This window comes from Cygnus atratus, chromosome 2, assembly GCF_013377495.2.
Source record: "Cygnus atratus isolate AKBS03 ecotype Queensland, Australia chromosome 2, CAtr_DNAZoo_HiC_assembly, whole genome shotgun sequence".
In the NCBI taxonomy this organism is placed as follows: Eukaryota; Metazoa; Chordata; class Aves; order Anseriformes; family Anatidae; genus Cygnus; species Cygnus atratus.
In genome coordinates, this window is record NC_066363.1 from 141,201,926 (window position 1) to 141,227,897 (window position 25,972).

The 25,972-nt window shown below is 40.8% G+C and overlaps 1 protein-coding gene across 13 annotated transcripts in view; it reads left to right on the forward strand.

Moving 5' to 3' along the window:
* Positions 1–25,972, forward strand: part of OXR1 (oxidation resistance 1) — a 349,036-nt gene that overhangs the window by 183,966 nt on the left and 139,098 nt on the right. For 6 of the 13 annotated variants that reach the window (XM_050708640.1, XM_035546145.2, XM_035546139.2 and 3 more), the window contains exon 4: positions 20,338–20,420. In XM_050708640.1, the coding sequence (XP_050564597.1) occupies positions 20,338–20,420 (83 nt within the window). Of the gene's footprint in view, positions 1–7,299; positions 7,769–20,337; positions 20,421–25,972 lie in introns of those variants that run through there. The other 7 variants (XM_035546146.2, XM_035546141.2, XM_035546148.2 and 4 more) reach the window with 4 other exon arrangements.

Sequence of the window (25,972 nt, forward strand, 5' to 3'; positions counted from 1 at the left end):
GATAAATTGTAGTAATTAATCCCAAAAGGACAGAGTGACTAACCTCCATGGGTTTTATACATGATTTTATGGGAGCAAATGAATCAGGCATATGCTTGTGATGTGGTGCCAGTGGGGGAGGGAAGGAGAAAAAGAGCAGATGTTCCTTACGAAGGAAGATTTAACAAGAAAGAAAAAGCAGAACTTCCCCCTAATAATCAACGTACTCCTTCTTGGTTTTCATTCAAAAGGAAATTTCAGGAATGTCCCACACAGATTTATACGTCTCAGGAAAAGGTATGTACAAAAGGCTTTCACTCACTTACTCTATGTAAGGAAAAGAGCGACAACAACAGAAAATCAGGTAGCAAAGAACGGAACAGAATTCAGGATTCAGTCTTTTTCATCTAATCCGTAATCCTCGAATGCACTGCCTAAGCAGGAGCAAGTAAAAAAGAAAATCAGTAACTCATTACAAGAATAAAATTGCAGCTAGAAGGATCAGTTGTTGCCATTAGCCTTATTGAGGCTCCTGATAAATTCTGATCATATTTTTGGCCCATTTATCTCAAAAACATCATTCTACTTCAGATGGCATTCCTACTTAGAACTGGCATTATGAGGCTGCTCATCAGCTGTTCTTAACTCTGCTTTTTCCAGGTGTCTGAGTAGAATCATTTTGTTCAGAACCATGAAAAGGATCCTTCTATCTTCATGTCTAAAAGCTGCAACTAAAGCTCAAAACCTAGAACTAAAAGCCAAAATCTTTTCTGAATTGGAAACTTGATTTGGTGCCAACTGAATATGATGCGAGCATGTGACAAGCAGTCGATTATGTCTTCAAACAGATAGAACCTTTTCATCACTTCAGCTATTAATGTGAGGTTTTCATCCCAAGACTATGGCTTTCTAAAGTATGTGAACCTTGCTATGAATATGTGGAATACAGATGGTCAGGAGGTGGCAAGACATTGATCATAAAGCAGATATTTTTTATGTTAATGATCCGAATCAGTGATTTGGTTTGAAATCTCAGTTGTATCATGATTGCTTAGTCTTAATGGTATACTACAGAATGGAGCTTCCGCAACGGTAAGTATCCTACCAGAGGGACATTTTATGTTATTATGAACCAATCTGGCAATGAAAAAATGTCTATGGTGAGTTGGAATTTGGTTCTATTGTTTCTGAGCAAGTTTCTGCAACCTCCTTAGGGGGATACTGTACATTAAAAATATGATAAGCATTTAGTGAGTGTTAAGGAAAGAATTGTTATAGTTGTACTGCAAAAAGGAAAAAAAAAAAAGGGTAAAGAGAAGACTGTCTAGGATTCACATACCTGATGAATAATCAATTTTCCAATCTGCTTTCATAGGCAGTATTTATCTTTTGTATAAATTATGTGTCTGTGGAGGATGGGATTAACTAGTAAATACTACAGTTATCAATTATATTGTCAGTGAGTTTCAAAAGTCATGATGAAAGAACAAAATGTCAGTAAGATGATGACATGAAGACAGGGACACATCTGTGCCTACTGAAAATTAACTTTGTTCTGCTATTATTCTACCTAGCAAGCATCCTTAAATTGCATGGGTGTCTGTATATGCATGCCTGTGCATGCATATCCCTTAGGGTCTAAATTAATTTTCATAAAATTCCCTGAACAGAACAGGATGTTCCCTTCATAATAAGCTATTATTATTATTAAATAAGTATGAACTGAAGACCTGGAGGTCATTTCATGTTTATTTGATAAGGTAGACTTTATATACAGCTGTGTAATTGCACTTGAAACTGAAGTTCTGCCATAAACATGGAAAAGTCCCAGCAAGATACGTGTTTGTCTTCAGGGACAAATTTGAAAACTTCCATGTTTATATCTTTGATATTATAACAAATGCTGGTATATGTTATTGTAGTGCAGAACATTTCTACATCTAAGCATCCATAATATTCTTCAGGAAAATAAGGAAAATACAGATTTAGTTTTAGAATATGTATTTTAGTAACACTAATTCTGTCACTTTTTATTTTGAAAAATACTTTTAGCATAGATGGGAGTTGGATAGTGACTACGGGATATCATTTTTCAGGGAAGGTGGGTAACTGAGGAAACAAAGATTGTTATCTACTTAGTTGCTCTGAAAATTCAGGCCACATGCAGCTGATAATTTGTGCTTCCAAAAGTGTCAAAAATTGTGGCATGCTTTTGAAATCTGATCAAATTATTTTGAAGGATGAGGCTATGCATATATTATGGAGTAAAATATACTCTACATTCACTTCTGTTGAGTTTCATATGCTTAATATACGTTTTCATGACTATGCTATGTATGTCAGCACAGGAAACTTATTAATTTTGCCTTTTTTCTATTTCAGTAATGTCTTAGATTTGATTATATGTTGTATTTGTATGGTGTTCCTACCTTTACTATCTAATTGAAGTTATGGCATCAAGATTTTTTAAATCTGGCTAGAAAAGCAAAAATTGCTTTCTCCTCAGAGGTTTCTGTAATTAGTCAAAAGGATTTGTTGGGATGTCTTAAGTATAAATAGTCTGACTTGGATTAGAATAGATACCAACCTAACAAAACCATAAAATTGATGTAACCGCAACCTTTATCAGAACAGACAAAGCACAAACAGGTCAGATGTTGCAGCAGCATCTGACAGGAATGACTTGTCTTCTTTAAACTTCTTAATCTGATAGACAAAAACTAAACACAACAAATGTTATGGTACTTAAATATTATGAAATTAAACTTAAAAGGAGCAGTGCTTAGGACTGCGTACTTTCATGTTTAAATGCATTTTAGGGGGGGACTGAGGTACCTAAGTCCAAGACAGCTATCCAAATGTTTACCTCAGCCTGGAGAAACCTAATGTGTAGTTGTCTAGACATGTTTTGGTTTTTTGTTTTCTACAAAAAGAAATTAAAGATTTATTGAGCCAGGTTTGAAATACAAATAAAATAGGAGCTTGACTCAGTTTTCTGCTGAGAAAGCCACTATCTTAAAAGAAAGTCTGTAATGGGGTCCTGTCTTTTTCAGTGCTATGTCAAGAATAATCAAATACACAAGCTGTACTTGAAGTATCGCAGTCCACAACAAAGGAATGCCAAATTCCCTTCTTCCCAATGTTTATTCTGTCTTCTCCTTTCAGTGTTACATATTCTATGGAAGAGTGGTCAGCTTCAATGGCTGAGATGGAGACTGACCCCCATTTCATTCTAATCTGATAAGAAGCTGATTATGAAAAACTGAACCTGATGAAGCCTGAGACTCCAGGTTCACTACTTCTGAAGCTATTATGTAGATGCTGGTAGCTTCCTTCTTGCTCAGTGTTTAATCTGAGAAGAGGATGTAGTATTGTGAAACCCCATATGGACAGACACACCTAACCCACAGTTCTCAGTAAAGAACCTGTTTTCAGTATACCCGTTTACTTAGTGTCACCTACTGGTTCTCTCTTTTCAACTTCTCCCAAGTTTATAGTGACACTGAACTTTAGAACTATTTGAACATTCAAAAAAACTGATTTGTGTAACCATTTTTACTTCTAGAACCATGTACTTCCATACTTCATCATTCAAATTAGTGGGTTAACAGGGAAATGTGCCTGAGAATGTGGGAGTTCTGCATGCCTCAGTTCTGGTTCCTCCTTCAGGGACCGCATATGCATTCCGCATTGTACTTGTCTTTTACTGAAATAGCATTGGAAACAGACTGCAGTCCGTGATTTTCTGTCTTAAGAGTTCATCCTTTTCATTAGGAAAGAAAAAAAAATAAATCTTGAATTATTTGACATTAATTTTTAATGAAATCTATTTTAGTAAGAGAGAGGCAAAACTTTTATGCATGCTCTAATTCAAATCCCTATTTTAGCCACCCATTATAGGTTTTGCAACCATGTAAATGGGTAGGGTCTTGACCAGATACGGTAATTTAGAGTACTTAACAAAGGCAAACAGCATCATCATAGCATCAAATGAGAGCAGGTGCCTCCAGAATGAGTAATAAAGCTTAAATGAGGCATTTGGTTCAGACAGTCAAAATTGCATAGTTGCATATAGGTTGCTTATACACAAATGAACACTAATTCTGACTGATTGCCAAATTACTAAAGTCAAGATTTTCTCCTCAGAAAGCCTGCATAAACCTTGTTTCTCACAAGATAAAATAGGGGTTTGTGTCAGAGCCTAGTGTACCTTTTGTCTGCAGCTTGGTAGCACTGTAAATTTGGCAAGATGAACAGCAAGAGGCCCATATCCTATACACCAGGCGTGTGGACTGTCTGAGACCTAAGGAAATTTGCACAGCATCTGCTGGCATTTTGCCTGGAATTAGTTGCTGCAATTAGCACTTATTTTTGCAAGCAACAGATCTGTCCTCAAAGAAATTATAGGTCACTACCACTTGCTGTCCCCAAAGAAATTATAGGTCACTACCACTTGCTGTTACACAGTTTTATCTTTTTTTTCTCTTTTTTAAAATATTTTTATATATAATTCTATGTTCACACCTTAAAAACATTTCTTTGCTCATTGTGTTATTTTCTATTTGATCAAAACTGATCCTTGTTCTCTCTTCCCTACACCGTCAGTTCTTTTAGTATGCAGCTCAAGAAGCTTTCTGTCTGCTCTCACTGTGAATCTAGTTTGGGACTTTGGAAAACGAGATCTAGCTGCAAGACCAGGTTGTACCTTTATTTACAGCAATAGATTAGCATACTGCATTATTAAGTGTTGCGTCATAAATACAAACATATTGTCAGACATTTCTGTAGTTAATGAAGGTATTTTTCTGTATAATACTGACACGAAGGTACGTCCACTCATGCCATACTTTCACTATCACTTTGAGCTAACAAACACTGACACTGAAGATAGAGTGGCCTGCAACTTCCTCCCTCCCCTTGTTATCTTCCGGCCACTTCTACTTACTCTTACATTACTTTATAACTTGTGATTCCACAGGTGTTTACACATAGTTGCAGGATGAAACAGATCTGGATATCTAGCTGGTGATAATATTAACCCTGAAAAAAAAAAAAAAAAAAGATTAGTTACTTACGACTAAACTAAAAGATACTTTTAAGTAGATCAGTTTTACTGTACGATTCATTCACCAGCCAAATGAATGCTGGTGCTCGCACTGGTAGTGTGGTAACAGGCACAAGCAATTAAGAGCAGGTAGGACCAGCTCTTTCTTTTGGAGGGCCAGTTTCAAATGATTGTTGAGTTACAGAGATACACGTTCTGTGCCAATACCACAGGCTAGGAAATAATCCTTGGGGGAAAGATCCTTGTTGCACACCTAGAGATCATATACAAACTCGTTAGTCCTTTTCAGCAGAATTCTGTTATTTCTAGACATTGAGAACATAAAGACAGAAAGGAACGTTATTCTGTAAAGATGTTCAAAATCAATCTAAGTGTAAAAAATATCAAAAATACGATGGAAAACATTTATTTGGTTTAGCTTCATGGCACACATTGCTCATGTAATATAATAAGTCAATATATGTCAATATAACAAAGGTGCATATGTGGCTAGACCACTGGTGAACAAGCCGGCTCAGTTTCAAAGGGGCTCAGCTTATTCCTTGTGCAAAACATACGTGAATTTTCTTTAAAACAGAATCAACACGGAAAAAGACCAACCATAGTTTCTTCAAAGCAGACAGTAAAAACACTGAAATGAAATGAAAACTAATTACAGTGTTTAGGGCAAGACAGATCTGGTAGGCAGGATAGTTTATATACTAAACACCTGGTGGTACTTGGACCATGTAGCAACTCTGTAGTTCCTTATTTATTCATTAGTACTGGAACAGACAGATTACATGTTCATCTCTACTGGCAGGTTCTATGGTGAGGGGGGAGGGAGGGAAAGCAAATTCTGCTGAAAATTTCTTCTTTTGTTTTAGTGAAAAAGTTTTATTTGGGAAAAAAAAAAAAAGTCTTGAACATCATTATGAACATCGTTATCTCCTGAGCAAGAACTGATTTAAGTAGTAAGTAGAAGGGTTGATTTGAGTGTACTATTTACATCAAGTAACCCTCAGAAATCAGCACTCCAAAATGCTGACATTAAACTGATTTAATTGAGCAGCTGCTACAAGTGAATAGGAGTTGAGATAGCTCAGCACTTTGTTCCTCTGTTCTGCGTGTACACAATAGATTTGGCTCAACAAGAGCATTTTTTATTAAACAATGCTTTCATTTGCAGCTAGATGTAGCATATAATTACATCATACTCTGATTGGAATCGAAGCACATTAATTTACAGTTCTGTGTTCTTAGGGTATATGGTAGTAAATATAATAGGTAGTAAAATAGGTAGTAAATATAATGGTAGTAAATATAATGATCACAGGTAGTAAATATAATGATCTTACTGTTCTTCTGGCTTCGACATCTGCAGAATGCACATCTTAAGGCCTATGTCAATCATCAGATACAACGTCTGAGACAGCTTTCTCTACAAAAACATTGGAGTATGTTCTAACTGGTTTTACTTCTTCAAACCCTGAAAGTCCCAAGAAGTACAAGTGCAAAGAATGCAAGGATACAGAGGAACACCACAGACCAAAAGACATTTTCAAAAAGAAAGAAACATTTGTGCATATATTAAGTTCTGCTAGAAGACTAAGTGGCTTGCTGAGTTCAGAGGCTGAGTGAGGTATCGCAGTTAGCTGCCCCTTGAAGGGGGAAAGGGTGAGGGTGACAGAGCACTGGAACTGGTTGCCCAGAGAGGTTGTGGAGTCTCCTTCTCTGGAGATATTCAAAACCCACCTGGATGCCATCCTGCGCAATGTGCCCTAGGTGATCCTGCTTGGCAGGAGGACTGGACCAGATGATCTCCAGAGGCCCCTTCCAACCTCAGCCATCCTGTGATTGTGTGTGACCTGGCTGGCTTAGCACAACAGGGAAGGTGGCTTCTCAGGCAGTATGAAGGTGATTAGAGTATTGAAAGCAAAACAGCAAAACCTGATAGCATCACAGCTGCAGTGCCAAAGTACCCTAACATCCACAACTGTTACAAGATGTAAGGGACTGCCTTGATTCAGGGTTTTTGTGCTTCTTAGTGAAGGGAAGCAGAGACCTGAAAGTTTTGAGTAAACAGAAAGCTTCCTGGCACATCACCGTAAAACAACGAGCTTGCACAAAACATAACTAAACCCCCGAACTACAGATAAGTTCATAAATACGTGTAGATGACGGTAAGTCAGCTTGAGACCCCAAGGAAGTAAGGTCCCAAGTGTTTTGGCTGCGGGACAGGGCGAGGAGCTGCCGGCACGGCTCCGCCTGTAGCTGCCGGGGGCCGGCAGCAGCGCGGGCCTTGCCGGGCGCCAGGCACCACAGAAAAGAGCCCCCAAAGTCCGCCTGTCCACCTCCTGCGGAAAAAAAATGAAGAAACACTGAAGCATGGTGGGGGGATAAAGCGACTTTGTAGCTCCCCTCACGGCTCGGGCCCGTCCGCTCCCCCCTCCCCCCCAAATGGCGGCGCCTTTAAATGGAGGCGGGGCCGGGCCCCGAAGTTTGCCCAAGTTGTGGAGCGGGGCCGGCAGAGCTGCGTGTTCAGCCCGGCCCGGCCATGGGCCCCCCTGGCCGGTAGGAGCCCCGGCGCCATGGACTACCTCACCGCCATCACCGGCAAGGGTAGCCGCCTTCTGCGCGGCACCGCCGGCCGCCTCTGGGGGGTCGTGCCCGGCGGCCTCCGCCAGGTCCGCTTCCAGGACGGCCTTGACCGCGGGGCTCCGCACCCCGCCGAGCCGCCGCCAGGTAGCGGGGGGACGGGGGCTGAAGCGGGGGGCTAGGGGTGGCTGTCTCCCTCCGAGTTCCGTGAGGAGGAGGAAGGGAGAGGGCCGCGTGGGGCCGGCGGTGCCCGCCCGCCAGGCAGGGGGAGGCCCCTTGCCCTCAGGGAGGGGTGCGGTGAGACAAATGCCCCCGGGTTTGGGGGCGCTGCTGCAGTGTTTGTGTTTTTACGTGCCTGCCTGGTACTTCCCTTGGTTAAGGGTGTGTGTGTGTGGTGGAGGTGAGTGGGGAAAAGTTGCTTGGTTTGAGCTTTCCAGTGTGTGTAAGGTGGTTTCTGTCTTCTAGGTGGTCTTGGAGAACTTGCAGCACTTGGAAGTAGTTGTGGTGCTGCTAAGGGCAGAAATAGTACGTCTGCCTTTTGGTGGTTAAACGGGGTGGGCAGAGCTTTTTTTTCTGGTCCTGTGTTACCCTCCCTCACTGCTCGCCTGGTCTTCTTCTGCCTCCACAATGAGGGCACTAGGGAAGTAACGCTACCAGCTGGAGGAAAGAAATGAGCCTTGCCTTGACTAGTAAAAGCAGCACGCTCTAGTGACTGCTGGGGAAGAAAGCCACATGAAGCTGAGCTTGTGAAAGTGCTTTCTAAAAATCTGAAGAGCAGTGTTCAGTGAACGGTAAATCTGTTCTTGCTTTCTGTCCTGAGCAGCCCTGCCCTAAGTGGGTGAACACGTTTTTCATAGTCTGTAGGTAAGTCTGAAGTCAGGCCTCTAGTGAAAAGTAATGACATTAAGTTTTATTGTTCTCTTCTTTCAGGTTATTTAGAATAAGCAAAATAACTTTTTTTATCAGAAGCAAGTTCTGCTACTTACTGTAATAAGCAAGGGAAGTGCCCATGCAGCATGAGATGTGATGATAATGTCTCGTTGTGTGCCTTGGATCATGCCTTTTATATGGAAGGAGTAATAGCTGACCACCAATGTTTGCAGTGTTACTTTGTCTTGCTTTATTCCCCACTCTGTCCCCCAGCCTAAAGATGTAACAGGGTGAGAAAGAGACAGCAACTGGTTTCAGCAGTGAGATAAAGTAACTCCAATAAGGTATCTACAAAATGTTAAGGGCTTTTTTAACAGAGGTTATTGTTCTTTCACAAAATCAAAATGACAGTGAAACACTTCAGACATGTTTTGGTCTTCAATCAGTTACAAGGCCAGGTGTTCAGCTGCTGATACATGTGAAGACTCAGAGGAGGAAGCTTTCTATGGCTATTTTTTCCTCCTGCTCTGGCACAAAAGATTAATTTGGACTGCATGATATTGTTCATTGTTGTTTTTTTCTGTCTTTGAGCAGAAAGTGTATTTCCTCATACTTTTCTAATATATTTAAAGCTAGCATTAGTGAAAAGTTGAGTACAGTTCTAGAATGTGAGTTGGATTTCTGCAGATACAGAATCTGATGTGTCTTTTTGACAGAACCATTCTTCGGGTTTGTTCTAGGCCAAGACTACTGTTGAAGGCAATTAGATCCTGGTTCTCTGTACTGTTTCCTCCTTCACAGGGTTTCAGTTGTTTATAAGCAGAAACAACTTCTTGTGGAATTCAGAAGTCTTCCTGTGGCAAGCACTTGCTGGGTTTCACAGACTGCCTGTGCTGTGGTGGTAGGTGCTGTGGAAGCTGTAACAATGATTACAACACTTAAAATAGAGGTTGGATTTCAATTTAATTAGCGATGGGTCCCATGACACTAACTCAAACTTTAATGGCAAACACTAACTACTCCAAATGTTCAGTCTCTGTATGCAGTGTTCTGGAGCCAGACTTATTATTCTGGCATTTCCCCCCCCCCACCTGTGACTTTTAGAAGGATCGTTTCAGTGATTATTTTCTTTACATGGTTCACTTATGACTCTGTTATTTCTTAGAATAGTTCTTCCATAAATATGCTTATTTATACTTCCTTGTGAAATGTGAAAACTTTAATTTTAGAAACAAACCGACCTTTTCAATTATTTTAAAACTATTTTTATTTTTACATCTTAAAGTATCTCAATTTTGTTCTTGTAATATTAGTAATTCTACAGGCTTTTTTTGGTTGGCTTTTGAAACAGTTTAGTAGCTGCAGTGTACTATAAGGTTTGTAAGTTCAGGGAAGTTATCCTGGCTGAACGCTGTACCTCAAATCACTGCTGCAAGCCTATATCCTTCTGCAGGTACGTGCTGAACAGATTGCCCTTTCTTAGAAGGGAGGAAGGAGAGGTTGGGAGGCTGAATAGTGCCGTGGGAGGCTGTAAACCCGTCTGACCAGTTGGTTGTTTGTGTTGGCAGCCATGCCAGTGGAATAACTTCACGAAGGTATTCTGTCTCTTAATGAGTGTGGTGGAGGTTAAAAAATATAAGGAGAAACAGAAATGCTAAAGAAAGCATCCAGCTCTAACAAAGGTGCTACCAATAATTCCAGTCTGTAATTACTTCTTCAAGGAAAAAGTCACGTAAGCTTTAAAATATCACTTCTAAAGGTAGTCCATTGATAACTTCTAGAAGCCAGTCTATGTGTATGGTCTGGATTTACTGGGAAGATTTAGAACAAAATCAGTCACAGAACGGTTTGGGTTGGAGGGGACCTTTAAAGCCTGTCCAGTTCCAACCTCCCTGCCATGGGCAGGGACACCTCCCACCAGACCAGGTTGCCCAGGGCCCCTCCAGCCTGGCCTTGAACACCCCCAGGTATGGGGCATCCACAGCTTCTCTGGGCAGCCTGTGCCAGTGCCTCACCACCCTCTGAGAGACTTTCTTCGTTATGTCTAATCTATAGATGTAGATCAGATAATTTAAAACCACTGCTGCTTGTCCTATCACTCCACTCTCTGACCAAGAATCCCTCTCCAGCTTTCTTGCAGGCCCCCTTTAGGTACTGGAAGGCCGCTATAGGGTCTGCCCCAAGCCTTTTCTTGAGGCTGAACAACCCCAACTCCCTCAGCCTGTCTGCATAGGAGAGCTGTTGCTTGATCACTTTTGTGGCCCTCTTCTAGACTTGCTCCAACAGGTCCGTGTCTTCCTTGTGCTGGGGGCCCCAGAGCTCAATGCAGCACTCTAGGTGGGTTCTCATGAAAGCAGAGTAGAGCAGGAGAATCAACTCTCTCACCTGTTGGCCCCACTGTTTTTGTAGCTCAGAAAACCAAACATATCCTGGTGTGCAAGCATGCACATTGCTGACTTATGTTGAGTTTTTCAACAACCACCACCCCCAGGTCCTCTTCTTTAGGGCTGCTTGTCATCCATTCTTCACCCAGCCTGTATTTCTGCTTGGGATTATCCTGCCCCAGATGCAGGACCTTGCACTTGGCTTTGTTGAACCTCACGAGGTTCACACAGGCCCACCTCTCAAGCCTGTCCAGGTTCCTCTGAATGGCATCCCTTCTGTCCAGCATGTCAACCACATCACACAGCATGGTAGCTGTGTATCTTTTGTCTTGTTTATTGGGGTATATATTGCAGGTGTTAGTGTGTTGAAATTGCATGCGTTTTTCTTTGCTTTAAGATGCAACTCAGGGCTTTAGGGAATGTGTGATTAAGGGTAATCCTCAATGCAGAATTAATTTGAACATTCCGTTTAATTTGAGTCTCATCCAGACAAACCTTACTTGAATGAGCCAACAGTATGTCCCATAGCTTAGTGTGCTGTTTCCTTTATCTGTTGTGAAAGGGAGAGTGTTGCTCATGTTTTGCTTCTTTTCTGTGGCACTGGTGAGGTGGTATGCAGAATGTGTCCTATTTTGTGCAGCAAAGCTCGAGAGGCTGCTGAGAAACTGCAGAGGGTACAGCAGAAGAGTGCCGGTACATTTAGGGGCCTAGGATATACAACCTGTGTGGGGCTGAGGGAGCTGGCCTTTAGCCTTGCAAAGCATCAGGGTGACTTAGGGGCAATCTGAGAGTGACCTACATCTGCCTAAAGGGCCATGCTCTTCTCAGTTGTAACAGATGATAAAAGAAGGCACAACAGCCACAAGTTTTGGCTTGGAAGGTTCAAACTGGACATAACAGGAACTTCCACAAGGAGGGTGGAACATCACTGGGACAGATTACAGGGTAATTTACGTAACTCAGAAGTTTTACTGGCTTGGCTCCACCAAGCCCCAGCTGACCTGATCTGATGTTGACAGTAGTCCTGCTTTAAAGTGGGGGGTTGGAGTAGATGTACTTCAGATTTCTTCCAGGTAACACTTTGATCCTGAGTGCAGACTTCTACACCTGGAGCTCTTCTTAGACATCCTCACCTCGCTTCTGTCTGCAGTCAGTTCATGGAGGGAGAAGGTAAACTGCACACACAGCCTTCCTCCAATATGTATTTTAAGTACAGAAGTTAAAGAAATGAAAATCAGTCATTTAGAACATCCTCTTAGTATGTCAGAAATTATTCTAGTTACCTTCTATTAAGAGATTGTGATTTCCCCCCCCCTCCCCCCCCCAGGCTGAACTTGATAGTTCACTTTTCAACCGTGTGGCCTGTGGGTTTATTTACACTTCTTGTCGTATCAGCTCTTGCATGATAACAATACGCAGTATATCCAGTAAGCCATGTGTCCTGTAAGTGCTCTGAACTACAGTGAAGGTAGCAGCAGTGCAAGTAGAAAGAAATATTCAGGGCCAAGTTATAGTGTGTTTGTGAAGTCCTGCTGTGAAATTTAGTATCTACCTTTTTTAATCTCAGATTAAAGCCCTAAAAAGAATAGGGTAGGTTATTTCTTCACTTAATTTCTTAAAAGTGCTTAATAGGGATAAAGTTTAACAGATCTATGATAAAGCATGATAGAAGCTTCAAACTGGAGAGACAATTCTTGTATTTTCTTGTACGCTAATCCAGATGAAGCATGTGTAAAATGTACCAGCACCCTTTACAAAGACATTAATGTTTCTCTATCATGTCTGAAAATACTTCAGTTGATACATTCAGAGATTACATTTTCTTATGCCTGTGTTGGGCTGGTGACTCAGTCATCTTGTGATATGTTAATATATGCACAATCTTCCAACTGTGCTCTACTAGTTTATATCAGAAATTCTTGAGTGTTCAGTGGATATGGGATGTTAAATGCTCTTTCACTTCACCTTATGCTTTGTACTGCTACATTTTACCTTGCTTCTTTTCTCCAGGATTTGGGACTACAGAATTCCTCATGTCATTTTGACTGTTACTGATTTTTTTTAATTGACTTCCAATTTTGTTTGCTGATGTGTGATTGAGTTGCTCTTAAGGCTAGTCTATTGGGACCTCATAAGTATATCCCTCCGTTCTGCTAGTTTCTGTTTCACTTTCCTGTTTTTATGCCGAAAACCAGCTAGTTTTTGGCATAGGTAATTCTTAATTGAGTTGTTACTACTCAATAGGGTTCTGATATATCAGATGTTTTACTGAAGTTTGGTTAGTATTTCAGTCATCTGCTAGATTAATTTATAATAGAGGTACAATTTATTCTATTGTTGATATCCTTTGATTGTATTGCATTTTTCTGTTTTAATGTGTCATGTTGCACTTTTATCTTTCTGATTAATTCCAGTTTTTAACATTAAAACTGTTTTGAAGCTGCTGTTCTGCTGAGGTCAGACCTGCAGTGCCAGCCTTTATAACACAAGGGACTCCTTCTTCCCATGTAGAGGACTGTCATCCAGTTGAATTTCATAAGGTTCCTTTCAGCCTATTCCTCCAGCTTGTCTGTGCCCCTCTGAATGGCAGTCCAACCCTCTAATATGTTGACTGATCCCCCAGTTAGATGTCATCTGCAAGCCTAATGCAATAAACTTGTACAATACAGTATTTACAGAAGCATTGATTATAACTTCACATGCACAGTAGGTCTATTTCCATGTTTGCAGAGCAGTTTTAGAGCATGTCATTTTACAGCACATCGTCTGCTGCATCATTAGAAAAGCTAACTGATTCTGAGCTCTCAAAAAAAGTAAGCACCATTGTCTTCAATATGACGAGGCAAAGTGTAAAATCATAAAGATATGAGCTAAGGTTAACTGGATTTGTTGCTTGCTCTTCAAACTGTGTGTGTGCTATTGTGTTGACTTGATGTACAACAAAATAGTTCTAAATATCTGAAAGAAGAAGGCTATTGTCAGAAATGCTCAGAAGTTAACTTCCTTTTCAATCTCAGTATCATTTTTTTGACTTGCATGTTTTCATTATTACATACGTTTATTTGGCCTGCCAAAAGGTTCTACAGTAGGTGGATACTGCAGCTGGTTAGGCTCTGAGGTATTAAAGTCTATATGTATATATTTAGGTGAAACATTGGAGGAAGTTTACTGTTATTAACACATTCTGTGGCATAATCTGAAAACTTAGTGAAGTATCTCTGTTTACCCTGAGTGTGAAACATTCTTTTAGAAGAAAGCCAATGTGATGTAGGTAGTAGGAGTGTCATGCATGGAGCAGGCTCTGTCTTCTAACTATTTGAAGAAGTGGCCTGCTAAAACAGGATACCTTAAATCTGATTCTAATGATTCTTTTTCTGTCCTGAAATCGTGTAGTTAATTATTTCTGCCTATGCGCTATACAGCTGACTAGAGGGTTGTATGCTATGAGGAGGACTGCAAAACGAACTTGAATCAGGGTTGAATCCATGTTACAGGAGGAAGTTGTCTTGCTATGTTTGTTAATACTGCAACATCATTTTGAGGTCTCATGCATTTAGTTTGGGCCTTTGCATTTAAGAAAAATGAGCAAAATGATCATGAGATTAATGATAAAGATCAGTGGTTTCAAGAACATGGCTTACTAGGAAAGACTGAACCACACAGTGACAAGCAGTTGCTTAGCACAGGGAAGGAGACAAGGGGGCATTGTTTATGGTGTTGCCTTGGCCCGAACTGCTAAAACTTCAGCTAGGAAGTTGTAGACTGCCAGCATGTTGTAGGTTATTGTTTGGGTCTCTTGTTCTGCACCCCATCGCTCCCCCCGACTTCCTAAAATTTTGGGAGATAACTGAAAATAATGGTCCATACCTAACTGCAGGAGGAGGAGTAGGGTCAGTGAGACAACTGCTCTGCTGAGATGTAACCCCTGCTGTTAGGGGCTCAGGGGTGGGGAGAGGGAACATGCCACCAAGCCTTGTGGAATACAGAGATTTCCTATTTTAATCTTTTTGGTTCTTTATAAATAGATTACAAAGATCTAATTGCTACTGAGCAGAACTAATCTAATAAAAATGTACCATCTATTCTTCTGTTTTATCAATTAGGAAATTGCTTCATGTGGTGCTAAATAGCAACTTATTAGACTATCTTTCAAGGAAAGGTTACTTTCCTTCCGTACTTCCTTATGTGATTCAGTTTTTAAAAATTTTTACCTCATGCTGTTTCTTTTTTTTAAGATTCTGTAAAAAGATTGTCCTCGATAAACACTTAAGTCTTCTGCCTCTTCCTTAAATGCATACATATCTGTTGTGTAATGCACGGTTCTTGTTTGCAAAAAAAAAAAAGCCTCCTTTTATTACATCTTCTTGGCCATAATAAGCTCAGTGACTAATTGCAAATAATTTGAATTACCTGTTGACTTGTTCAGCTTGTTTGCTTTTATAAAGGATTCTTGTTTAGCTTATAAATTCTTCTGGAAAAAGTTATTTGTATAACTTCTGATAACAATGACATTAATAAAAGAACAAAGTTTGAGTATCATTGAAAGTTATTTCAAATGTTAAAGTTCAGGTTTATTTTAGATATTGCAGAAAAACAATGGAGTAAAGAAAGACTAATACATTTTACTCAATGGAGAACTTGAAGATAGACTGAAGAAGAACTGCTCACAAATATTTCATCGCATTGTTTCTTGGTTCAAAACTTGTTCTCTTTATCAGCACTTAATGCAAGAAGTCCAAAGGATGCGCTAGAAGCATGAAAACTGGAAATGGGAAGCTTGCAAGCCAGGGCAGATGGTTTAAGAAATGAGAAATGCCACCCTTGTCATGCTGATTTGAAACAGTGCCACATGGAAAGTACTTTGTCAACCAAACTTCAATAGTGCAGGGCCTCACAGAGACAATTAGTAGAAGCCACCTGTAAATGTTGGAATTCAGCTTAAGTTGGCTTCAGATATCATATCAATGATGCTGCTATTACACATTTTAAGATCCAAGTTACCTTATCTAAAGCTCTGTTCCTAACACCCCCTTTCCTAACTTGTATAAATATATTAGAAAGCAGGACTCCTGTTATACTACTTCTGTTGATGATGAGGTAACAGTCCTTATGCTTGTGGTGGTCTTACTCAGCTGTGCAGCTGAGCTCCACCACAACTACTCTTTTCTCCCCCTTCTGAAAGGGAAAATGGGAGAAAATACAATGGAAAGCACTCAAGCCTTGAGATAAGGACAGGGACATGACTCAACAATTATTGTCATGGGCAAAACAGACTCAGCATAGGGAGATTAACCTATTTTTATTGCCTATTACTAACAAGCTAGAGAAGTGAGAAAGAAAAGAATCTAAAAACACACCTCCCCATCCACCTTCTTCCACCTTCTCCCCACCTTGAGTGGTGCAGGGGAATTGGGGGCTGGGGTCACTCTGCCCCTGCTCCTGCGTGGGCTCCTCTCCACGGGCTGCAGCTCCGGCCCGGGGCCTGCTCCTGCGGGGGCTCTCCATGGGCCGCAGCCTCCTCCAGGCCACATCCACCTGCTCCACCAGGGGCTCCTCCACGGGCTGCAGCGTGGAGATCTGCTCCGTGTGGGACCCATGGGCTGCAGGGGGACAGCCTGCTCCACCAGGGGCCTCTCCACAGGCCGCAGGGGAACTGCTGCTGTGTGCCCGGAGCACCTCCTGCCCTCCTGCTACACTGACCTTGGGGTCTGCAGGGCTGGTCCTCACTCTCTCCCAGCTGCTGTGGCACAGCAGTTTTTTTTCTTAAATCTGCTCTCACAGAAGAGCAAACAACATTACTCATTGGCCTGGCTCTAGGCAGTGGTGGGTCCCTTTTGGAGCTGTCTGAAACTGGCTCTTACCTACTGTGGGCCAGCTGCTGGATTCTTCTCACAGAGGCCACCCCTGCAGACCCCTGTTACCAAAACCTTGCCACATAATCCCACTACAATGCTCCACTAATCTCACCTGTTTCTGTGTGCTTGCATCCAGCATTCAGACAAAATGTTGTTTTGGTGTCACTTTGAATGCTGTCTTCTATACCTTTCTAGTTGTAGTCTTAAGTTGTACACAGTTCAAGTATTTTGTCATTACTTATGGCTGTGATGTGCTGTTTCTCTTCAGGGTTTCAAGCTGTTGTAGAGACCCAGTCCTACTGACTGGTAGTTCAGAATTAAAGCATCAACTTGTATGTTACACAGTGTCTCATCTTGTTTGTCTGAAACAGCATAGCTACAGCCCTGCTAACATAGCACCACAAAGCCACTTGTTAAATGCGTTTAGGCTGACTCTTGAGGTCCCGTGTGACACTGCACGATCAGTGGTATCGGTCTCTTCTTATACCTGTGGTCTGAGAACATGAAGTGTTTGCATAAGTAAAATGAAAGAGTGATTCCCGCTGCTGCTGAGGTCTTCTCAGACCACTGCATCCTACACTGACAGTTGTGCTGGCTTTGCTATGTCTCCTAGCACACTAGGAATACAAGGATGGCTGGAAGATGAGTTTACTTTCATTCAGCAAGATTGCTGGAGGCTTTATAGTGTACCCCCAGGGAACTAGAATGCATGTCCCTGCTACTCTGACCCATTTTCACAATTAAAATACTTCCCGGTTTTGTTTCTGACGCTCTTGGTGACATGCATAAATTCTCAAAGAACAGACAGCTCGGGTGCTTGGTGTGGGCAGAGGCGGGGAGTTTGATGGCAATGTCCTTGGCTGGCTGCGTGGGGAGCACACAAGTAGCTCAGTGCTGCCTGCATCCGTCTCTTCTTGACCCAGGGGACTTGGGTCAAAGTAGGATGTGAAGCATTTGCTTCCTGTATCCACATAACAAGGAGGAAATAATGCTGTCAGAGGGAAAGAATCAAAGTGGGTGCTGATGGATGGGAAGGAGTTATTGCATTAGACGTGGAAGGGGACATAAAAATAAAAATTGTAGATCGTGAGCTTCTGGGTACCTAGTGGTGGGAGTTCTCCTGGGATCTGCTTTCCTTACATGTGCCTCCAATAGGCTCCTTCCCTCCCCCTGGTTGCTGGTATTTTCCTGAAGTGTTGTGAATGTAATGCACAGTAGATCCATCTACTCTGAAAAGGAATTGCCTTTCTTCTTTATTTCTGGCATAAGGAACAGAACTGGTTATCTGAGCAAAGCTTTACTCTTTTGTTCCCTTGAAAATAATTTAACTTGAACTCCTGAGTGGCACCTGTCTGGAAATTCTTTAGACACTTACGTGCACAAGCTAGAAAGAAGAGAAAGGAAACCTAATTTTGAAGGGGAGCTATACACAAATGAAGTATGTATATAAGTTACAGTATGGGATTTCTGTATTTCTAGCTAATGATGGGGTAGAGAGAATATATTTGTTCTAATAGAGGCCTGCTCCATGTACAGGTTAAGGCCTGTTTGGGATCCTGAATGAGTTCAGTCTGTCTTCCAGTGACTTTGACTTTTGTGTAAGAGTATTTGAACTAGCCTGCTGTGGCAGGAGGATGATTAAGCTGCTGGCAAAGTTTTGATAAGATTGGAAACTACAGAACAGCTGTAAGTCTAATGGCCTTGCAGTCTTCAGCAGCTTGACAAGAGGCACCCGTTGTATTGCAAGGTCAGGTAGAAACTTTGGCAACGAAATATTTGATGTGGATGAGGAGAATGTTGTATGCTGTCATTCTAGGTGCAACTTCCAGTGTATTTTACTCATTACCGGTTGACTTAACTTCCCTTGGAGACACTTGTGGCATCTTTAAAAGTTTTTAATATCATCAGTATTAATGGTTTCTTTTAGGTATTTTTTTTGAATCTACAATTAGTAAATTAGGGAAGAAATGCTTTTTAATGTATTGGATGAAGATGGCAGGATGCAGAGCTACAGTTTTCAGACTCAGAATTTCTACAGGGTGTTTAAAAATAGGCTCAACGTCTCAATTATTGTTTATAGCTATTAAAATTTACCATAATATAATCTATATATCAAACTTATCTTGTGGGTATGGGAGCACTCTTGTGCAGACTTGCTTTTTAATATATATAAAAATGTAGAATTAGTCCAACGTATATTGCCTTGTAGGAAGAACACCCCAGGAAAGTACTTATGTTGTTGGCTAGAAATCACTTATTATTGCCTTCTACAGTTTGCCCAGTGTTGCAAAGTAAGATAATTGCTGAGGTGTTAGATCTTGGATGTTTATTTTTTCTCACTGCAGAACTTTCTGTGTAACTTGTGGATTTTTTTCTTGTATCTTGATAGTTTCAGCTACCTATGCAGAAATTTGTGGGGCTGGGGGTGGGAGATGAAATTCATACAAGCATTCTTCTAATATTTTTTACCGTGTTGCTGTCAGGATACTAATTAAAAGTAGTGATATGTAGAAGCTGCTGTAAATTTGTAGCAAGCTTACATATTAGCTCAGCTAATGTAAACATAAAGCATGCTTTCTGCTCTCAATTTTTGCATATGAAGGTGTTTTAAAAGAATATATTTTGTAGAGTTTTTCTTATGTCCAATTTGGTTTGAAATATTCAACTGAATATATTCAGTTATGGTACCAGCAGTTTGTATCAAAACAACAGTAACTAATGCCAGTGTATGGTGGAAACATAGTGTCTCATGTAAATATTTTGGGCTTCTTAATAGCAGGTATTTAGCTGTTGAAGGTGGAGACCTTGTGACAGAGTTGTAAGTTAAGAGATTTTGTCTCAAGACACATCTGTAGATGGATGTATTAAAAACTCTTTCTGAAGCCATAGTATTAAATGCTTCTTGTTGAATCATGTGATTACACTCTTACACTGTCTTTATCATAAATATATCAAGCAGATTATTCAAAAAATAGAAGGTACTTCAGGTACAAATTGTTGATTAGCTTATGAAATGGAGGTCATCAAAATAAGATGTGCTAATAAAAAGAATGGCTCTTAACTTGTTTTATATAGAATATGCATAGGGCGTACATACTTCACGTTTGCCACAAAGAGGATAATTCTGAAGTTAAGTATGAATTCCCTTTGTTTTACACAGAAGCTTTAAATACTCTGTACTTACCAAACACCATTTAGCTTAAAAAACCTGATTAATTCATACGTACAGGAAATGCTAGATCATCTTCCCTCTCAACAAAAGCACACTGGGTGTGATAGAAAACCAATTAAAAACAGTAGTTCCAGAAATGTTGCTTGCCTGATAGGGTAGGTCACCTATTTAGTCTTCCTTCATTAATAGCTTCCTGGTTACTAGCAAGTACTTTTGCAGTTAATTGATTCTCAGTTATCAGTGGCTTATATTGGTCAGATTCTTAAAGCATTGCAGGGGAATGAAGTCGTTATTCTAGCAGCTGGCTGGCTGTTAGAGAGCAAGCTGTGTAACTGGTGAATTAGATGTCTGCCCACGGGGCTGTAGTCAGCAGCCTGTGACAGTACTGAGAGAGGAAAATGAATTTAACACGCACGTTGCCTCAATTTTTTTCAGACACTGGCCAGAAGAAGACCCCAGACAAGAAAGATGGGCGACGAATGTCTTTTCAAAAGCCTAAAGGGACTATTGAATATTCTGTAAGTTGCTGTTTGATTATTAGAATGTCATTGCAAAGCAAGCGCAGAGTTACTTTCAGTACTAAATATAAGCAAAACAGTGATGTGCATTACCTGTAATCTTATAATTTGGTGTATCTGGCTTATTTTAGCAGAAATTAAATCAGCAATTAGACAGCTAGTAGTACTTGATTTATGCTTTTATAATACTTCTTTAAGTTACCTGCTTTCTTCAAAAATAAAACAAGCCAAAACCAAAAATAGTACTACTACCAAGCTACTCAATGTGTTGAATGATTCAGTTTTATGTAACTAGTTACAAATAGTAAATAGCATTAATTATAAAATCATGTGCAAGTTGCCTGCTTTCAGCATTGCTAATAAACTGTTGATTTTAGGAGAAAAAACAGAATGCAGGGGTGGGAGAGGGTTGGCTATATCTTGATACTGACCTTCCAGCCGCCTTCTAATAATTTTCGTAGGTCTATACCTTCTACAGTATAGATCTGTTCTTCTAGCTGTATCTGAAAATGGAGCCTTTCTCTGCCTGTTCTGTTCTTGAAATGACCCTCAAACTGTGCTGCAGTCAGCTTTTCACATTTATGGTTACTAAGGGAAACTGAAGTGAGAAGTATCTGTCTTGTGCTATGTAGTGGAAATATAATTAAGCCTTTAAATAATGCTTATAAGGTTAACATTAAAACAGGGGAAGCCTAATCGTAGTTATTTTTGAATGCTTTTGAAGCTGGACAGGATAAAATAAAAAAGAACTTCTATAAATGTCTGTACTTGATCTCTTGGTGTTCTTATTTCAAGAATTAAAGATGGGGAAGACTTAACTCTTAATGTTACATTAAGCTAAATGGCTTAACTACTAAGAAGGCTGTGATACTAATCTGGGGAGAGGCACAGGATATGTGTATTGAAGCGTGATGAATTTCGTTAGCTTGCTTCTTACTGAGAACTGAATTCTAGCCTATAATAAAGGCTTTCTTGGAGCTGAAATTCAAAACAAATTTATGCTGTTTGAATTCCAGCCATTGAAAAATAGTAAAGTAAATGTGGTTTTCGTTTGTTCAGCTCTGTGGGGGATTAAGGATCCTTTCCTGAAATAACACACAAGTGTACGTGGTCCAGATCATGAGAAGAACTTGCTACCAATTAACGAAGGCCATGCAAGTCTGTAGTAGGGCAGAGTCTTAAGACAGGGTCTTCAGCCAGAGTTCTCACCACTGAACTATTAGACTTCTAAAGTGATCATTTCCCAGTTACTTAGTGCTAAGTCCAATCTCTAGATACTCTTTACTCTTTGGTTTGTTTTAGTTAGAAACCAGTTGGTCTGTATGCTGAGAACAAAACTGCCGTGGCTTATGAAGTCTACTTCTTAAGGTAAAATTAGGAGGAAATTCTGATCCTTTCTTAGCTCAAGAGGTGTGGGTGGCAAGTGCTTTTATGGTGACCATCAAACAGATGAAAGGTTGCCAGACTTAAGTTCCAAGTGTTCACATGGGTTTAATGGCTGTAATGATTTGGTTTGAGAATAGAGAAGTGGTCAGTATGTACTAATACCTTTCTTGAGTGATCGTAGATTGTGCTTTCAGTTGTAGGGTAGCTTAGAGTGGTGAAGGTTATCTTTTCTGGTACAGCTATTTTATTGCCATCATAAGCCTTTACATCCTGTTTAGACTCCTACATACTTAGGAATTTTTGCTTTTCTTTTTCCTCTTAGTGCTTTATTTCAAGGCTAGGGTTATGTTCTCGTCTGACTTCTCTGTGCTTGCTGCTGTCATAGTCTTTTTCCCAATCTGGGGGGATTTGGAAAATGTACATAATAATGATGTGTTGCTTCATCTGTTGTATCTTCTGTCTAACTTTAAAATGATGTTTGGAGTTCTTACGTTATTTAAAAGTTCCACTTTCCTGATGTTACATGTTACAGAAATTAGGCCTATTAAGAATTAGTTGATGTAATGATAATCTGATATTGCCAAAGGTTTGGGTACAACACCCAAGAAGGATTTTTTTTTTCCCCTTTCCTCCAGTATTGATTTAAAAGGGAGGGGGAAAAGGGATTAGAAAAATTTAAGAGTGGCTGTGGCATGCGGTGGGGAGTTTCTTCTTTGCCTGTTAGTTATTCTGGTGGTTTTACCCTGCTGGGCAGCTGAGCTCCTCCACAACTGCTCTTTCACTCCCCCTCCTTAAAAGAAGAGGTGGGAGGAGAAAGTATGCTGGAAAGAAAAATGCTCATGGGTTGAGATAAGGATAATTTAATTAAAGGGAAAAGAAAGGCGGGGGGAGGGGGGAGGAACCACATAGAAGCTGAGGCTGTGTTGGAAGCAAAGAGGAAAAACAATTACTTCTTTCTTCCCATCAATTAATGATGTTTGGTCATGTTCTGGGAAGCAGGGCCTCAATATATGTAGCGGTTGTTCAGGACAGACATCTTCACAACGAGAGCCACCCCCTCTCCTTCCCCTTTTCCACCTTTTATTGCTGAGTGTGACACCACATGCCATGGAATATCCCTTTGGTCGGTTTAGGTCAGCTGCCCTGGTGATGTCCCCTCCCCATTTCCTGCCCACCCCCAGCCTGCTGGCTCTGGGGTGTTGGAGGGAGTCCTGGTGCGGTGCCAGCACTGCTCAGCAGCAGACAACCCTGGTGTAGAATACCCGTGGTATTCTAGCTACATGTGCAGAGCACAGCACTGTATGGACTGCTGCAGGGAAAGTTAACTCCACCCCAGCCAGACCCAGCACAGTTCTTAAACTACTCTTCTCCACAGTTATTCTTTAAGCTTTTAGATGTTCAGATTTATTTATTTATTTATTTATTTTTAATGGCAGAAAGCCCGAGAATTGGAGAAATAGACGGAAGTTCAGAGACCGGCACTGATAAACTTAATGTAGCGTTTAGATTCACCTGTGCAAACCTTAAAACCAGATAAGAAAAGGAAGCTCGGTTATGTTTGCCTTTCTCATGATCGTGATTTGAAGATATACACCTTCACTTGCTTAGTGATCTCACCAGCCGCTCTGCTTTCTGAAAGCTGAGAAGAATGAATGCACTCTTAGCAGGCTTAAGTGTTGTTTTGAAACTGAATACTTTTGGCTTATTAATGTTAGTCTAAAATTTCAAATATTTTCATTAAGTGATACCCACGGAGTATCTACTTAACTAAGTTTTCCTCCAACACTGATACGAAAGCAAACTTCTGAATTAGGCAAAGTTTTCAATCTCATTTAGTAGTTTCAGCAAACCTGTAAAATGTAGAACTTCTGATGGCAACAGTACTATACTTTGTGATTTGGCTGTCTGTTTTGTTGTAGTCTATGGAATGAGTAGTAAACATCTGGTCTGGTTAGGTTTTTGCTTGTTTTCTGCTTTAGTACCAATTAAAAGTGGCATATGACAAAATGCCGCTTTTAATTGGTACAAAAAAGGCAAGGATCTTTTTCGGTACAAAAAAGACAGGGAACTCCTGGAAAGAGTCCAGCGGAGGGCCACAAAGATGATACGGGGCCTGGAGCATCTTCCCTATGAAGAAAGGCTGCGAGACCTGGGTCTGTTCAGCCTGGAGAAAAGAAGACTGAGAGGGGATCTCATCAATGTGTATAAATACCTGAGGTGTGGGAGACAGAGGGATTTGGCCAACCTCTTTTCAGTGGTTTGTGGGGGCAGGACAAGGGGTAATGGCCATAAGATGGAGCACAGGAAGTTCCGCACCAGCATGCGAAAGAACTTCTTCACGGTGAGGGTGACAGAGCACTGGCACAGGCTGCGCAGGGAGGTTGTGGAGTCTCCTTCTCTGGAGATATTCAAGGCCCGTCTGGACGCCTACCTGGGCAGCCTGCTGTAAGGAACCTGCCTTGGCAGGGGGTTTGGACCCGATGATCTCTGGAGGTCCCTTCCAACCCCTACAATTCTGTGATTCTGTGACAATATTGTGACTTATCCATAACCATGTGATCATCTAGCTCTGAATTGCTATGGTACAGTGGTCTTTTCAGGCATGAAATATACCAGTAGAGAGGTGTTTGCTGCTTTGTGTACCTTAATGGCTTCCTATACAAAGAATTGTCGTAACACAGAAGTTATTCCAAAATAGTTAATTGCCATTTCTTTGTCAATAACTACCCATTTTAGTGAATTTAGGCTGACATGCACATTTACAAAAAAAAATAACGTCAGTGTTATTCTAGTATTCCAGTATTATTTGACTCCCACTTGTAAGCATTAAATATATTAGTATTCCAAACTGACCTCTGTTTTCACTTGAAGCACGATAGTCTGCAAAGTACATGATGTTTCTAGCACTTGTTACAGGACAACTTGCTTCCCTATTTAAAGGATATAGTTTGTTCCTTTATATCCGTCAGTTATGTTTTTTTTAATTTCTGTACTGTCACCATGTGTTCACTAACATGATGTGACTTTAAAAAGTTAAGAATTTAAGAAATACCCTTTATTTTGGGATTAGTGTCCTGTTCAGTTTTAGGCTCTGGAACATTCAAGGGGGAAATGCATTTTGAGGAACAATTATTTAACAGTTCATATGCTACTTTTGCTTGCGGCAGATAGGAACTGTATTTACCAGCTATTCTCACAACGTTAATAAAATGTATGTGTTAATATTGGGGGATTAAATATTTAACACTAAATTTAATTATGTATAATACTTGCATTCTGGCAAAATGTTTACAGCTTCTGTGAAGAATGAATGTGTCTTGTGATATTCTACTGGTCACCATTAAGCATTATGTTACGCTATGTAGAATATGCTAATTTAACTGGAACAGTCCAGAATAGACTATGGTTGGAAGCAGGCTAACCCAGTGTATACTTTTGCCACTTACGTACTTCTTCAGCCTGGAGAAGAGAAGGCTCTGGGGAGACCTTACTGCAGCCTGCCGGTACCTAAAGGGGGCCTGCAGGAAAGCTGGGGAGGGACTCTTGGTCAGGGGGTGTAGTGACAGGAAAAGGGGTATCAGCTTTAAACTAAGAGGGGAGATTTAGATCAGAGGTTAGGAAGAAATTCTTTACCCAGAGGGTGGTGAGGCAGTGGCACAGGTTGCCCGGAGAAGCTGTGGATGCCCCATCCCTGGAGGTGCTCAAGGCCAGGCTGGATGGGGCTTTGGGCAACCTGGTCTGGTGGGAGGTGTCCCTACTCATGGCAGGGGGTTGGAACTGGATGGTCTGTAAGGTCCCTTCCAACCCAAACCATTCTGTGATTCTGTGATACATCGCATTATGGTTACTGAAATACAGCGCTTTGGTCTTTCAGTTCCAAACACGTTTTCCTGTGTGACTGTGTATAGGGTGGAGCTACTGTCAAACCAAAAGCAAATGTATATGCTCTGTGACCTTTCCTTCATACTCATCCCCGGTTTTTCTGCCCTAGCTCATTCATTCAAGCAGAAGTGAAGGATATTTACCTTTTAGAACTAGTACCAGTTGATGGGGCATGCAAGACATGGTGCTCTTCATGTCTTTAAGGAAGAGCGTGAAGAGCAGGAGATGCATATCCAAATGGATATGCAGTCAGCTAACGATACACATGTGCTCTTTCAAAACAG